This window comes from Ammospiza nelsoni, chromosome 2 (assembly GCF_027579445.1).
Source record: "Ammospiza nelsoni isolate bAmmNel1 chromosome 2, bAmmNel1.pri, whole genome shotgun sequence".
Lineage (NCBI taxonomy): Eukaryota > Metazoa > Chordata > Aves > Passeriformes > Passerellidae > Ammospiza > Ammospiza nelsoni.
Window position 1 is genome coordinate 32934321 of NC_080634.1, and position 16758 is coordinate 32951078.

Here is a 16758-nt window from a genome sequence, read left to right on the forward strand (position 1 = left end):
GGGAACAATCATCCCTGTCAGAGGTAGCAGTCATCCCAACTCCTTTGTTGAGCATGCCCAAAAATTATTATTGGAAATTAACTGTAGGATACTGTGCTGAAGAAGTGCAGCCTGAGCCTGACCAATATCCCCATTCTAAGCATGAAAGGGAAGGGATCAGAATGTGGATTAAAACAAAAACCAGCCAACCATACAGCTAAGAGATTTCTCAGGGTGCTGGAAACATCTGTACTCCCCAGCACAGAGTCACAGAGTCTTTTAGGTTGGAAAAGACGGTGGAGATTATTGAGTTCAACCATTAACCTGGCCATGGCAACTAAACCATGTCCCTAAGCTCACATCTGCATCTTTTTAAAATACTTTCAGGGATGGTGACTCAACCACTTCCCTGTGCAGCCTGTCCCAGTGCTTGATATGGTGAATTAATTTTTGCCAGTATTCAGTCTAAACCTCCCCTGGCACAAATTCACAACTTGAACTCTTCTCATCAATGGTCAATGCTTCAAAAGAAAAATAGCCTTTCCTGTTGTTGCTGACCTCAGAATGACTAAATGGTTCAGCTGGGAAGGGACCTTTCAAGGTCATCTGGTCCCACCCCCTGCTCAAGCCAGGCCACCTACAACCTGGTCCACCTACAACCCAGAACTGTGTCCAGGCCACTCTCCATTGAGGGACACACCACAACCTCTCTGGCCAACCTATGTCAGTTTTCAGCCACCCTCAGAGTAAAAAAGTGTCTCCTGATGTTCAGAGGCAACACCTTCTGTCTTTCAGTTTGTGCTCATGGCCTCTTGTCCTGTCACTGGGCACCACTGAAGAGTTTCGTTCTTGTTGTAGCCTCCCTTCAGGTATTTATACACATTAATTGGATCCTAACCAAGCAATCTTTTCTCCAGACCAAACAGTACCAGAGCTCTCAGTATTTCTTCCCAGGACAGAAGGTCTGGTCCCTTTGTCCTCTTAGTGCCCCTTGGGTAGATTCTCCTCAGTATGTCCCTGTCCTCCTTGTACGGATGCTGCTGAGATGTTGCCTTGGAAGGACTTGAGGAATGCCAGCTCTCAGGGCCTGCCTTGTGTCTCAAGCACAGTCACACTGGTATTGGGTATAGACAGTTCCCAGTTTGAAGTGGAACTGTCCAAAGCTCACAAAGCTTCCTTTTCAAACCTGTGCTGTCCACATCTACATCCTGTCCCACACCAGATGGGCTGCCAGTTTGCCATAGCCATTGCTTTATCCCACTTTTCATCTTGTACTCTCACTATTCACCTTTTTTGCCTTGTGCTGTCACCATCCTGCTGCCTCTGCCCTGAAGGCAGCTCCTCAGAGCAGCACGAATCCTCCCAGTTCCTGCATCGGGGTAACCACACCCTTTTGCATTGGCAACAATTAGAGTACCCCTGAACTTTGTGATTAATCACCTTTTCCATTAGCAGGTGTTCTTGAGACATCCTCCATCAGGTTAGAAAATGAAAGCTGCTGCAGTTCCGCTGCTCTCCATTCTGTTGTAAATTTGGTTATCTTAGCAGCTGGAGATAGAGGTAGCAGCTTCATATTTCTTGTCTTCTGAATATAGCCTCAGGCTTCCTGTTTCACAGCCCTGTTGTTCAACAGCCTGATAGAAACATCCTTTTGTGCACACTCCTTGCTTTGGCATGGAGGCAAGTAGATCACAAATTTCTGCAGTTGATGAGAGCGAGGAGGTAACGTATACTTCTGTCAGATTCTCTCAGACTCCTCCTCCAAGGCCGAAAGCTCCACAGGAGAAAAGAGGTGAGGAAAGATGGATCAGGTAGGACAACCAAAAATTTTACTTTGAGTGAAAGCAAGACTTAACAGAAACACTCTGAACTGGCAAGTGATTCTGAGTGCCAGCTTAGAGAGCTGTTGCTTTGGTTCTAAAATTTCTGTGGATATTTTGATGTGATTAAAGCTGACGAGTTATAGAGACCCAGCATTTTTCCCCTCCCTCTCACCGACCTCCTTCAGTGTCTACTGGGCATTCAACCCAGGCATCCTTTTCTTCAAAACTGGTTTAAAGTTGTCTGCTTGTCAGCAGCAAGAGGTTGTGAGCAATAGTTCTTTGAAGGGCAGGCAAGATGCAAATACAGATAAATTAGAGGCACATGCTAATCAGAGATCAGAGACAGAGAAAGCATATGAGATCATCCAGCCTCTCTCCTGTGGGGCTATGCAGAATTCTTTTGTGATTTTTTGCTGTTTTCTCTGTTCTAGTGTTACATACCTCCCAGTGAGAAATTTTTCAGCTTTTGCTGTGAAACAGTTCTTCAGAGCACTTTACTATCAGGAAAATTTTCTTAGTGCTTTCCTTAAACTTTTACTTTTCTTATTTCCTCTCCATTACCCCTGATTAGACTTGCAGATGTCGCACCAAACAACTCCTCTGACAGCTTAATGTAGAAATACCACCTTCAAAGGGTCAAACTTTGCATTGGTGATCCTTCTTTGTAAGCATTTCCTTCATGCAAAAAGGTGGAGGTGTTGGAACTAGATGAGCTTTAGGGTCCTTTCCAGCTCAGATAATTCTATGATTCTATGAAATGCCAGTGAGCTTTAGATGAGTTCTGTTGTGTTGGCTGCAACACTAATAGTTGACTTTAAATTCTCAGAGGTGTTACAGCAAAGGTGATTCTCACTGTGGGATACAAGATTTCTATACCCTGATCAGAATAATTTTGTATACCTAAGGTGTTTACTGCTGTCTGGTCACTTGTTTCACTAAGGAAACAAAGCCAGCACAGAAACTCCCCAGTTCCTATCTGGTACTCACACTCCATCTGTTTGGAGGGCAGTCTTTCTTTTGCATATGTTTTCACCAGAAATTATGTTTTCTGTTGCATCAGAAAACACAGTAACATCCTTTCATTCCCTGCCATTCCTGTTCACCCCCACCGTGTTGAAAGGGGATTAACCAATGCCCTCTTTAGATGTTTGCAATTTTCTTTTTAACATCTCTCCACATTCTTTTATGGAACCTCATCTTTTTGAGCTATGGTCAGACAACTGAAAATAAGAAAGCTGATACTTGAACACACTTCTTGTGCATATTATTTGATTATTTCTCAGCTTTCTTCAGCATGAAAGAGATCCCTAAGGAGCTCACTTAAGTACCTTTCTTTTGAAGGTCTTTATGTTCAACTCTGTTCCTGCCTCCATCACTTCTAAGAGATGTGCTCTCAGGTATTTTTCCCTTGCTGACTTTGTAGGCACAGTATCATGAGTGTGTAGATCAGTCCTCTGGTCAACCAACAAATTTTGGTGCTACTCCTCAAAAATGAAAAGTTTCCCTGGTTGTTTCTTCTGTTTGGCTTCCAGAGAGCCTTAGATATGCAGCACTACCAGAATGTCAGTACAGCAGTCACTTAGCCTGTGTAGTGTGCTTGTAGTAACAGCAATAACCAGGTCTGTGCCACAGCCAGGAACAGAATCCTTGTATCTCAACTTCTCCTCCTTGACTCTAGGTAGTCATGCTGCTCCCATACTGAGGTAGGCAGGAGCTGAAGGGAGCTGTTTGGGACAGTGCCATGATATTCTTCAGATTGTCCTAAAGAGTTGAATTGAAAAATGCTAACAGCTTTCAGTTTTGGAACTGAATCTGGACTCACAAACCTAAAAATATTGGGTCATACTGCTTGCAAGTGAATGGAGAGTATCAGAGTCATTTCTCCAGAGCACCGAGAGACTTGTTGGGGTGTTTTGTAAACAGAAAGTGATAACATTGGATATTTACATTAAATGTCCACCAATCCACTTACCCCCTTCGACAGACTCTTCCACAATTCATCAGACAACTACATGGAAATATTTCTGGATGCTCCATTCAGATTTTCCTCCAGTTTCAAACTCATCTTAGGTACTTCTCCCATCCACTTCTACAAGAGCTTCACATGTAGTTCGGGGACTGAGGTTCACGCAGAAACCATTGAACTTGTTTTAAAAAGTGTGAACTGCAGGGGCTCCTTTTGCAGCTGGTAAAAATCCTGATTTGTGAAATACTTTATTCCACTTACCTGAATTGATCTCTGCAGTTCGAGTGAAGCTTAAATTCACCTCAAACACTTCCTGTTTTCCCACTTCACTTTGTTTTTTCTTTTTTTTCCTTCCAAAATTATCTAATGCCATATTTTTTTCATTTTTATGAACTTTAGTGACTCTCCCACTGCTGGGCTTGTGGAGGTGCCCTGGGATTTTGTTTTGATGATGAATCATTCCCTTTTTTCTGCAGTTGGTTTGAAACAATAGAGAGTGAACTGCTCTGTTCATTGCCAGGTGATGACATTTAAGGATTAACTGTTTCAAAGACTGCCATCCTGGTTGCCTTGTCTTGGCAGTTTTCCCTAAAATCTAAGAGTGATCAGAAGGATGCAGGAGACAGCTTCTTTGGAGAGGCAAGAAAGGACAGAAAAGAAAAGTACAGATGTGATCTCAGAACCAGGAGTTATATTTCATCAGATGTTTATCCACTTTTGCCAAGTTTTCAGTTGTAATCTGCTGAGAAAAATCTCCACCCTACCCCTTAACCTTGGGCTGATTTAATTCTCTTGAGGCCTAATCTGATGACAAAACCCAAGCTGCCAGGGATACAAACAAGAGAAATAGAGAGCAGAATCAATTTAAGTTCCAGACCCAGTCCAAGTCCTTCAGTTCTCCTGCTTTTCCTTTGTGTGAAGCTGAGGAGTAGGGTGTAACTGAAAAGTATTTCTGTATTTTGTCTCTGAAAATGTTATGTAATAACGATTTTAAAAAATAAGAAATGACACTAATTTTAAATTATGTTTGGGAGAGCTAGAAGATCCTACAAGCTTCAGGAAACGTGAGAAAACCTCTATCTTAGAAAAGATCTTTATACCAGAAGAATGATGCTTACAACAACGCTCCCTCATGATCTTCCTTGTTACCTTAGAAACTTCTTCTAGGTAAAACCACAGGCCTAAGTGTGTCTCTATAGATGAGAAACTGGCCTTAACAAGTGAGCCTGCAAACTGCTCAAGATCAAAATAAATTGATTTTTATTTATTTACTGATCTGGTCTACTTTCTGTATTTGGACAAAGCTTCCAGTGTGTAAAGAATGTGTTCTTGTCTGTAAGTGGATTCCCTTAACCTTCTGTTTTAGCACTGGCTTTCTTTGTTTTTCTCACAATATTCTTCATATGTGATCTGCATTTGTTTTCAACGTCACCTAAGAGATCAAATGTGTTTCTTTGTGTCTCATGACATGATGAAGAGAGAAGAACCTCAAATTTCATAAGATCCATGGGGATTTTGTTGCTAGATTTGGGTAGAAGGCTCTGGAACATCACAAGATCAGGATGTGGTGCCTAAGTTAGCTGCATATTTACTGCTTCTTAGAGAATGCTGTTGTCTGTGCAGCTGCTGTACTGAGATTAATAAAAAAAGCAAACCAAACTCCCCTGGAGCTCATCCGTACCAGTAAGTGTCATCCTCTCTTCTGTCTGGGAGAGAAGAGATTTTAGTGCTGAAGTTTCAAATATTTTATGCAAACTGAATGCCTCTCGGGTCAAACACAGCTCCAGGAGATGGCAGTGGAAAAGCAACATGTAGCCTGGAGGTGAACACGTTGTGCTGTACATAAGCAGACCTCTACAGGCCAGTCCTGACCAGCCCTTTGAAAGCAAGCTGTGCTGGGCTACAGTGGAAGTTGCCCCAAGGACTCACTCTCTGCCACTGGCAGCCAGTGAACAGCAAACAGTGGTGGTGAAAGTGTGGGAGATGTCCCAAGGTCTTCAAGGCTGGCTCACCTATCCTACTGCCTCACCATGGATGATGAAAATGTAGAACTGCCTTGGGAGTATCCTGGGAAAATGTAACATGACCATGTGTCTGAGCCTGTGAGCAGGATGCTGAGATTAAACCTGTTGTTATTGCTGGGAGAGCTGGGGGAAAGATCTTATGATTTCTTTTTTACATGTAAGCTGGAACACGGTGGCTGTAGCAATGCAGCTCTCTGGTTGTCGCCCCAAGCTTCAATTCTGAGGCAGGAGTGGATTTGTTGGGAGGCTCCTGCCAGCAGGAAGTGTCACATAGTGCCTAGGTGGCTCCAGCTCACTTGTGGTAGGTGCTTCCTCCGCTGGGGTCAGCCACCACAGAGGCTGGACCAGCAGGCTCTGTGGCCAGGCAGGGGCAGAGTTATGGCTGATGTAGAGAAAGGTACCCCCTGGGAAGTTCAGACAGGAACTGGTGGCCCCAAACCCAGCTGAAATGGGGCCCTGGGCTGATGGGGAGGCCCCAGTTTGGCTGGGCAGGGACAGTGATGTCTACTATGTGCAGAGTGTATACAGACACGATGCTCTAAATAGTGCAGTTCCTTGGGGAAATGCCCAGGACTATGTAAAACCACAGTCAGTTTTCATGTGGCTTCTGTTCACTGTGGTTTCTTTTCTCTTTTACAGCTCCCCATCTGTGGTCAGCAGTTCTGAAGGGCTTGGCCATAGGCTTTGGCATACTGAGCATCTCCCTGGCAATTGCTTTGATTTGGAAGATGAGTAAGTGCACAGAGGGCTGCTGAGCAGGAGCAACCAACAGCAAGGGAGCAGCGACACATCTAACCACAGAAACTCCATCGTATGGAGTTAAAACCAGGAGCTCTTCTAGGTTTCTACCAGCCTTATGTACCCACTGCCTGTCCAGAATATTTTGAAGAATAGATTCCTCATGCAGACTCCAGGAAACCATTTCAGATCCTGTGGCAAAGAACAGTTAAATATATTGAAAAGTCTTTGTAGACTTGCCTGGTAAATGTAGTGGTAAACTATAGAACAAATAGGTCTGTAATATATTTCCAGGCATGCAGATGGTGCAAGACTATGTGGAGAAGCTTCCTGTTAGTTGCTTAAAATCCATCCACCCAAGCTGAGATGTGATCACACCATACCCACAGAGCGTGATCTGTGTTCAGATAGCCAGCTGGGTATCTGAAATGGGTATCTAGATACCTATTATTGGGTATCTGAGAGGTTTAGTGGAAACCTGGGGGTGAGGTGAGTGTGTGCATGCTTGCCACCAGCATCAGAGAACATGGGACTATTGTAAGATTTTGAAATTACACTATTATTTTCAGAATCTTGTCCTGATTTGAGTTTTCTGCATTTCAGCTATTCAAATGAGTTGTTTCTCAGTAGGTCCTTGCTGACAAGTGTTTCTGCTGGTTAATGGTAGAGAAGAAGATGAGTATTTTGACTTCTTTACAGGTGACGGCCACCCACACTGCCCTCAAGAGTGGGTGGCCTACAGAGGGAGCTGCTACTCCTTCTCCACAGAGAAGAAGGACTGGAATTCCAGCCAGGAATCCTGCAGGGCACAAGGAGCTCACCTCCTGGTGATCAATGATACCTTGGAGATGGTAATGGTTTTCTTTGGCTTTGAGGATCTCCCATTTCCTTGCAGATACCCAAGTGACTGGCATACAAGCAGTGCTGTCACTTCAGCAATATTTTGGTTTTAAAGGAGAGGAGGGCTTTATGACTGTGGTGTTACACATCACAAAGTTTGCAGGAAGCAGAGAAGCAAAGGGGAGAACGGAGAGATGAGGGTCACTGTCAGGTACTCAGAGTACCCTATGAAGGATGGTAGGAGACAGCCTTCTCCACTGTTCCTCTCCACCTCCTCTCCTATTCCCAATAAGACTGATATGAATGATTACAGTGGCACTGAGCAGTCATTGTATTCATTGCCTACAAACTGATATGTTCCCCCTCTCAAGGAGTGCTTCCTTTGCAAAAGCAATACTTGTTCTCCCTGTGAGCGCTCCAGCTCCTCCTGCTCAGTGACCCATGCCGTTCCCTGGGTTCATGCTTAGATATTTCTTTCTCAGTCTCTTTTCAATGCTTACTTCCTCCCTCTGCCGTAATACCTCAGCTGTGCTGGTGGAATAAGGGACCATGTGTTCCACTGCAGGTGCTCTCTGGGGGCAGGGGCACGTATTGTCCCTAGAGAAAGGGGCAGTGCTGATTACTGGGGCGCTGAGGCACATCTGCTTAAGTAGAGCAGAAACCTTGATCCGGTTTTGCTCGAGCCAGGGCTTATTAGCTCAGGTCCGATGAACGTGGACAGCTTCCAGGCCGTGGACAGAAGTTGCATTGTGTGATGTCCTCTGGAGGATTACAAAGCCAGGTCTCTGCTTGACTGGGAGTATCTACCAGGCTCTCAGATTTGCTTAGACAAATCCTGTCTCCTTGAGAAATAGGCATCTTCCCCAGATTACCCATTTCTTTAGCATGAAGAAAACCTTCCTGCTCCCGCTGCTTTCTTACCACCATCTCAGCTACTAGGTTACCCATTATCCCTGCTCAGGGATAGGGTTAGGGTTAGATTAGGGTTAGGGTTTAGACTCACCCATCTAAACAAGACTTTTCTAGTTATCCATGTCTTGTACTGCAAAGGCTGTGATTGCTCAACCTCCAAGTGCTAGGGAAACATAGTCATCTCCAAACCACCAGCGACACTCCAGTGATTCCTCAAGCTGCTCCTATTCCCACAACTTTTTAACCAAGCCAGCTTTGTTAATGCTTCTCTCTGAAGATGCCTTCTCTGAAGCTTTGTTTATGGCAGCAGGAGATAAGGATGGAGCCCAGCCATACCTCTGACAGGTTGCTGTTCTTTGGTTGCAAAGGTGGACAAGATAAACTTACATTTCCTGGCTTTGTCTTTTTTATAGAGAGGAGGATTGGGGATGGGGAATTTACTTCAGGGCTGAATTTCTGTTGCAGGCTTCACCTTTTAACAATAATCAGAGATTAAAAGTTAGCTAAAAGGAAATGAACATTGAAAACACATAGGGGGAAAATGTGTATGAAATTTAAAAAGCTTTCATACTGGGCTTGTTACACATATCTGTCGGTGCCTGCACTTCCTGCCCTATTTGCCCTGATTTTACCTTTAATTGTTAATACTTCTTATTAGCTTGCTAGTTAGCTGTATAGTAGGGTGTTGATATTAATATTAATAACATATCTTCCTACATAAAGCTCTGTGCAGGAAATTCCAGGAGACTGGGGTACAGTTCATAGAATCATATACTCACAGAATATGCAGAGTAGGAAGGGACCCATCAGGATCATTGAATCTGACTCCTGGCTGTGTCATTAGAAGGTGTGGGGAAGCAGTATTGTTAGTCACTTAAGGAACAGTGAGGTGAGGGGATGTATCTTGCTCTCTGTTCTCTTTACTTATCTCAATTTTCAAGCTGGTTTTCATTAGTCACTTTGTAATTCATCATCATTTCTAGGATCTGTTCAAGCTTATTCAAGCAGAACATTTCTGGATTGGACTGAGGAACAGTACAAGCTCTGGATGGATTTGGGAGGATGGCTCTGTATTAAGTGATACCAGGTGAGTTTCATTCTGTTTTAAAAACAATAGTGCTTATTCAGATTGCCTGGTGTTCCAGAACAGCCAGAGTTCCTCCTCCAGATGTCAGGAGCTTTCTTCCTGGGCAGATTTTCTTCTTGCCGTCACTGTACTGCACTAAGCTCAATAGTGTTTACTTTTCACTGCCCTGTACCTTGTAAAGGCATGTACCTGTCAAAAGCAGGTCAAGTATTAGTATCTCATTCTCTGCTTCCCTCCAGCTGCTCAGACCAAGGACTTTATTTACCTGCACCAGCACACAGATGCTTGGTCAGAAAGACAAATGGCTTTACTGGCTTTAGCCACCTTGCACCCATTCTGTAGAATGCTGGTGTCACTGGGTGCAAGAACCCAGCCCTTTCCTGCTCTACTGGTGCCAACCTAAGTCAGAACTTTAATTTAATCTCAGTCTTTATTTGGACAAAAGTCAGTGTGTTCCATGAGGGAAAACATTTTTTTATCTGGTGACTTTGCCTGGCCCTTTCCTTTTTATGGCAGTTAAGGCAATGAGTTAGTTTCTAAAGCCTCTCCAGCAAGCAAAACTTGCCCAAGATCTCACTGTCAACAGATCAGTACTCTGAGCACTTGGCTTAGTTCCCTGAATAAATTCAGCTTTCTGTTCCTACAAACTCCTTGAAGGCAGTGATCATTCCATGAGACTTTCATTCAAATACCACTGCCACTCACATGCTGATGGCTATCACTGCCACTACAGGGAATTTTGTCTGAGTTTGGTTCTGTGATGGCAAAATTACTTAGCTGTGGCAGGTAGATAGGTTCTTTTTGTACATTTTATTTTCTAACAGCTGCCTTTTGGAGGTCAGGTTGTTTCTCTTCCTCTGGGCTACACCCTTCAAAAGCAGATGTTTTTAATTTCTTGTCTCCAGGAGACAATCTCAGTATTTTCTTTCATTCTCACTATTGTTCCATGTCTCTTGCAGGGTCCATGCTAACAGCCCTGTGCAAAGTTGTGCTGTCCTGATGAAAGATCAGTTTCATGCCTCCAGCTGTGAAGTTTTGTTTCAGTGGATCTGTGAGAAAACACTTAGATAAATCCCATGTGCTTTTTCATCTCACAACGACCTCATCAGCGGTATGAGTTGATCATTGCCCTGCAAACTGAAGCCTCATACAGGACCAAGGACTTGCCTTTTCCATACCCTCACTAAAGTGTTTTACAAGGACAGGTTTGTTGTTCAATTACTCTCAGTATAGATTTATTTTCAGTTCACAAGTGTTGGATTACTGCTCTTTGTGACCAGATGAGACCTGGGACGTATTCCCTGACCTACTCTTTCCCTTATTTATCCAATAAAGGCAAATAAAAGCTTTGTCACAACAGGTGTCTTCAGAACTCTGAGGGGGACCTAGTCATTTTCCCTCACTTCTAAGTATCAGATTTCATTTCCATTCCCTGCAACTCCATTGTCTGATATCAGAAGGACCAGGAAAGGAGGCCTGCTGTTCATTGACAGAAACATATAAACACATTTCTCCTAGTGGCAGCTTCTCCTTTTGCATGACAGTGGTATGAGTGGGAGAGAAGAGGGTGAAATGAACCTGCAGCTTCTGTAAATCCAGCAGTGAAAATAAATCTTGGACTGCACTGAAACAAAAGTTTGTACCTGTGCTACTTCTTCTCTCTGTTGGAAGGAATTAGGCATGTTTAAGCAAGCTAGTCAAGAAACTGGCCTTCTGGAGTCAAAGGAATACAGCTAATTCTGTGTAATTATTTAATCCACCAGGAACCTGTTTTCCTCCCCACCTGTGTGTTTTCTTACTGCAGATAGAGGAAGCAGTGGGCAAGCTCTTAATGCAATGATCTTTCAGTTCAAATAGAGCAGAGACAGGCTCAGAGTTTGAATGCCATAAACCCACAGTGAATATTTGGGAACACTGTCTTCAGTTCTGGGCTGCTCAGTACAAGAGAGACATGGGCATACTGACTGGAGAGTCCAACACAGGGCCACAAATATGACAAAAGGACCGGAGCATCTCCCCTCTGTGAAGAGGCTAAGACAGCTGGGATGGTTTATTCTAAAGCAGAGAAAGCAGAGGAGAGATCTTATTCCTACAATCATAGGAGCACAATAACCAGCTTCAACATTTCAATTCAGATTACATATATTTGCTTCATATTTTTATTATAATTGCAGGAAATCCTTGCCAGTGGCATTACCTTCCACCTGCTTAACAGGATGCTACACATGAAGGTATCAAGGTGGATAAAGACAAAATTATGGATCTTAGCACACTTAGCTAAGTGGATGTCTACTGAGCCTCATCTAGAGTTCACTGAGATGAGGGTCTCAAGTGAGAATGTGTTACAGCAAGGAGGAGTCTGCTTTTTCATAACCATGACTGCAACAGCCGGACCTGGGGGGACTGCAGTGTGGTAGGAAGTCAAAACAGAATTTTCATCTTGGGTTGTCTAAGTTTCTTTGGGTGAGTCATTTTATCTGTGCCAGAGTCCATTCAAATACCAAAAGATAGTTGTTTCTGACCTCTGGAAAGTTGCCAGACAGTATGAAATAATGCTGAACACTTAGCTTGCTTTGTCAAAATGATGGTGGCATCTGTAGAAGGGCACCTATCAGTTACCTTACCAGAGAATATCACTGAAGAAACAGCTTCTCATATTATCATATGTAGGTGAGATGAGAATGTCTCTGAGCGTGCCTACTTTACCTTGCCTGAATGGATTGAAAGCATTTTTCTTCAGTTTTTGGCTACAGAGCACATTTTTGACCAAGCTCCTAATGATCAGGAGCAGACTTGGGATCTGCGAGAGCTGTTTGGCTGTTTGACAAAAAGGGTAGATCTCTGTAGAGATCCTTCTGCCATGTGCAGTTTTGCATCTTGTCCTGTCGGATTGGTGTTCCATCAGTCCAGCTCCTGACCTTTACCACTGTAAATTGTCATCTTTTAAAAGGCTTTGACCAGCCCATATGTATAAATCCTCTCCTCTGTGGGTGAGGCAGACTTTCCTGGATTATGTTTCTTTTGGGCAAGCAAAGCCATCTTTAGTATCAGATGCTGAAGGAAGAGCACAAATCTGGGCTGTCTTTTGTGCAGTCCCCAAGGAAATTGCACATGCACTATTATCCTCTTTTTTCCTATGCAGGTCACTGCAGGGCAGAATGAGGTCGGTAATGAAGGTTTGTAATTGCACTGCACTTGGATTTCTTAACTCCAGAGTTACTCAGCTTAACAAAGTTTTGATGATTATATGAGGAGAAGGGTAGGACAGACAGAAAATCATTTTATCCTGCACACTTTTTAATCTGAAAATTATGCTTTACATCGTCTAATATAGATCTCCATTCTTTGGAGTTTGCATTAGAAGTATAAATAAGACAGATATTCTACTGCCACTTGCAAGGGTAATAATTACCAGAGCTATTGATCCTTCTGCTGCAGCCCAAGTAAAGACAGTGGTCTAAAGACTCCATTTCCCTTTCTGGTACAATATTGCCCATCACAGTGCATTACATGAATATGCACTTAATTAAATCAGGATGATTCCATCAAACAGCAATAATTTGATCTAGATGTATCAATAACTTAATCTGGAACCAGAACTAGTAGAAGGAAAGTAAGACCCAGGCCACATATGTTCTGCTGTGTGAGGGCAGCTGCTGCTCTGGCCACTTGGTTAATGTGTTACATGCTGTTAATGGGTTGAACTTTTGGCAGCTTCCCGTCATGTCACTGTCCCTGTTTCTGTCAGGGTGAAGGCCAGATCATTTTAGTTGACTTGATTTTCCAGGCATTTTGTGGCCTCTTTTCCTGGCATTAGCTTTGATGGGACCAGGAACAGGGAGCAAGAGGGAACAGTGTGGGTGGAGAGGGAAGGTTTTTTTAATTTTCATTCCCTGTTTTCACAACCTGTTAGTGGGAGTTAGACACACCCAGGTTTGTTTCCCAATTCCTAGCTCAATCTCCTGCTCCCAGTTTGAAGGAAATCAAACAGCTTCTGTGCTTCCAGCAATCCCCATGGCCAGTGCCATGTCCAGCTCCATGCAGAGAGCCCTGCCAGAAATGGAAGCCTTCACCTCATGCTCTGCCGTTAGCCCTTCTTTCCTTAGCTAGAGCCTTTCCTCTTCCATTGCCTCTGTCCTGCCCCAGCAGAGACAGAGCACTGGCCTGCCAGGAACCCTCCCCTCCCTCTCCCCCCCAGCCCTGGCCTTCTGCCCAGATTGGAGCTGCTAGTCCCAGCTCCTCCTTGCTGCCTCTCCCTGTTTCCGGATGGGCCCTGGCCCCCAGCCCTTATCTCCTCCAGCCCCTGGGCTGTTTGCAGAGGAGAGTATAAAGGGGCTGACTGGGAGAGCAGAGGGGGAGTAAAAGCAGCACTGGACCACACTGAGTGCCTGCTTGACTCACCACGTACCATGGGGATGAACGGGCTGCTTGTCAAATTGGGCATCTTCCTCCTCCTCTTCTTCCTTCCAGGAGACACCTCACCCATCACAGAGCCGTAAGCTATGCTGGGGGGTCTCTGGGCAGGCAGGAGACCTTGGCTGTATTCCTGTGTCTATTCTCTGTCCCTTGTCTTCTATCTAACTTCTTTTATCCAGGAATAAAGATACCAGGTCTGGGTAAAGTGCCTTCTACAAATGGGAACTCTAGTGCTTGAGAGAGATGCAAAACAAGCTGTGAAACTGAGAGATCAGTAAAACTTCAGGGGATTGACAGGATTTCAACTAAGTTTTATGCACAAAATTAGTCCTTTTGAAAGACAACTTTTCATAAATGTTTGTGCAATGAGGTCTTCTTAAGAGACAAACTGTTTTGAAAGGACAATGAAAGGTTTAATTTTGGTTTGACTGTCCTACTCCCAGTTCAAATGCCCAGGAGCTGGGAGTACTTTTTAAAAAGGATAATGAGAAGAAATTGAACAAATAGCTCATCTGGCATGCTTGGAAATTGCTTTATTTTTTAATTCACATTTTTCAGCTCAGCCAATGGAATGAAAATTCCCTTCTCATGCAGGGTAATGTGACACTGTAAGACTGTGACTGTCCAGGTTTGTGAGGGTATAGTGTCCTGCTTCCCTTCTTCACCCCCTTTTGCCCCACTGGTATGTGAAGGGCATTTGTGTTGTGTGCATGAGTGTATATGTGTGGTAGGAGCAGCACATGAAGCGTCCTGACATCCCAAAGCTTTTCTCCTTTGGCTTTTTTGCAATGTCTTTTCCTCCCCTGCAAAGCACAGAGCGCCTCACCCATCACAGAGCCCATCACAAGGAGTGCAGGGGGCTGTGCTGTAGTGCTTTCATCAAATGCAGGGGAAACAGACAGTGGGATCTGAGGGGCCAGAGCTTGATCCCTGCAGACCAGCTGTTGGACAAAAAGGTGCCAGAGCTTCTGCCAATGCTGAAGGGAATGCTTTGCCTTACTGCTGAGGTATTGAGGGCTCTTCTCCCATCTGCTCTCTGCTCTGAGTGTGCCCACTGGAGGCCAGTCCTGTCCACCAAAATGGGAGCGTGGTTAGCGTTAGGTGGATCGGGCTTGATTCCCAGATGCAGTGCTGGGCACCGGGACACCACCGGCAAGTTGCCACCCTGGGAAGGAAGGAGGCTGCTTAGGGCTGAGCAGGGATCCCCTGTCGGACTGATACAGAGAGCCTTGCTTCCCTGAAAACCTGAAACTTGTTTGTGTTTTTGCTTAAGATCTGGCACCACGCTGTGGTGGTTTTGAATCTCTGCGAGGAGTGAGAGTAATGCTGCAGACGCTTCGCAGTGTGTAGTCAATGGAATTTTTTCACTGGGTACTGGCATTTGTGTGGCTCCTGAATGCTTCTAACAGTGTCTAGCAAAAGTGACAATTGAGTTCCCCCCTGCCTTTATTCAGGATCCCAGGAAGAAGTGCTGCTGTTGTGTCAGAACCTAGAAAAACATATCCTTTCCAGATGTTTGTGTGTAGCATTTCCTCTGGTATTTTACATTTGAGACCTCTGCTTTCCCCTGCTGCTACAGACATGCTGGAAGTGTTGTTACACACTTAGAAAATGCACCCTTCTCCCTGTGCAGCCAAAGCTGTAGTCATCCAATTGGTTTGTTTGTTCTTTCTATACAGCTCCTGTTACCTGTTCCTGCTCCTCTGACCTATCATTCTCCCTTGTTCCTAGGCAGTACCTGGTGCTGGTGCCCTATCTGATCCACACGGATTCTCAAGAGAAAGTCTGCATTCAGCTGACCCACCTGAACGAGTCTGTGACTCTGAGTGCCACAGTTGAGGATCTATGGGGGAACAGGAGCTTGATTGATGACGTGGTGTCAGAGAAAGACGTGTTCACCTGCATCCCTTTCTCTGTGAGTATCTCATCCTCGTGGGATGATCCTTTGTGCCAGGCATAAAATGTAAAGGCACTGAGAAGTAATGACCAGAGTAACACTATGTAGATATTCACTTACCTCTTGATTAAAGGTGTGTTCATGTCCATCCTCAACACCCTCTTACTGCTGAGATCTCCTTAATAAGCTAAATGACTGTGGGATGCTGAATCCTAGAAAGTCACCCCCTTTCTAGGACAGGGGAAGAAAGTGGGTTTAGTACATTGGCACTCCTGATGGCTGTTTGGTGAAATGGCTTTCCATCATCCTTCAACATCCTCAATTTGTCACTTCAGTACCTTCAAATTGTGGTAGAGCTTTTGGACCTCAGATACTTTCCACCTGGTGTGTACTGAATTAATGTAAGAACACAGAACTGTGATTGCCTGTATCTGAAAAAAACCCAGCAAAGGAGGAAATTTATAATTTAATGTCATTGAAACCCCAGGGACTATAATGAGTTGTATGTAACTAGGAAAACCTGATCATTTAGCTCAGAGCCTAGATTATGCTCTGAGCTAAATGATCAGGTTTTCCTAGTTACATACAACCTAGATTATGTCTTTGGCCTGAAGAGTGAGGAATTGGTCTTCAAGACACTGAAAAGGTTGGCATTTTTGTCTTGGTTTGTCAGATTTAGGCTGAAGACTGACTTAGTCACTTGCAAAAGAGAGGTATAGATGTCTTGGCATGTCTGGTTTGGAAAAGGAGATGTTCTGCGAGGACTAGGGACATAACCTGAAGGAGAAGACAGACTATTCCATTCTGCTTCTGCATGTCAAAAGGAAAAGGATGGAAAGGTTTGGTCAGGGCAGTAAGAATTTTTAAAAATTGGGTGCTAGATCTAGGAGTTCCTTTGCTGCTCAATACTGGCACAATCACTGCACAGCAGGAGGAGTGGGTAGGAATATATATATGGGACAAATAAAAATCAGTCTCTTGTTCCTGATTATTGTTCCTCTCACCTCTGTGTTGGATCCATCAGGATTATATTAGACCTCTTATTTCAGGAAGGCTATTTCAGTTCAGGAAGACTT

At 44.2% G+C, this 16758-nt stretch overlaps 2 protein-coding genes across 2 annotated transcripts in view; both read left to right on the top strand.

Annotated features, from left to right (window-relative positions):
* The first annotated feature begins 1625 nt into the window (after nucleotides 1-1625).
* Nucleotides 1626-10836, top strand: KLRG1 (killer cell lectin like receptor G1). The gene is made up of 5 exons (XM_059491874.1): nucleotides 1626-1771; nucleotides 6432-6524; nucleotides 7230-7381; nucleotides 9266-9369; nucleotides 10329-10836. The coding sequence occupies exons 1-5, from the start codon at nucleotides 1654-1656 to the stop codon at nucleotides 10438-10440; spliced, it is 579 nt and encodes a 192-aa protein (XP_059347857.1). The 5' UTR covers nucleotides 1626-1653; the 3' UTR covers nucleotides 10441-10836.
* Nucleotides 10837-13674: 2838 nt separating this feature from the next.
* The window catches only part of A2M (alpha-2-macroglobulin), a 29754-nt gene continuing 26670 nt past the window's right edge, over nucleotides 13675-16758 (top strand). The window contains exons 1-2 of the mRNA XM_059491767.1: nucleotides 13675-13864; nucleotides 15517-15700. Coding sequence (XP_059347750.1) covers nucleotides 13779-13864; nucleotides 15517-15700 — 270 coding nt within the window. The 5' untranslated portion in view covers nucleotides 13675-13778. The remainder of the gene's footprint in view (nucleotides 13865-15516; nucleotides 15701-16758) is intronic.

Coding starts and splice junctions, on each gene's coding strand:
- KLRG1 (XM_059491874.1), top strand. CDS start 1,654: ATGGAGGCAAGTAGATCACAAATTTCTGCAGTTGATGAGAGCGAGGAG. Junction 1,772..6,431: donor AGCTCCACAGGAGAAAAGAG/GTGAGGAAAGAT, acceptor TCTCTTTTACAG/CTCCCCATCTGTGGTCAGCA. Junction 6,525..7,229: donor TGCTTTGATTTGGAAGATGA/GTAAGTGCACAG, acceptor ACTTCTTTACAG/GTGACGGCCACCCACACTGC.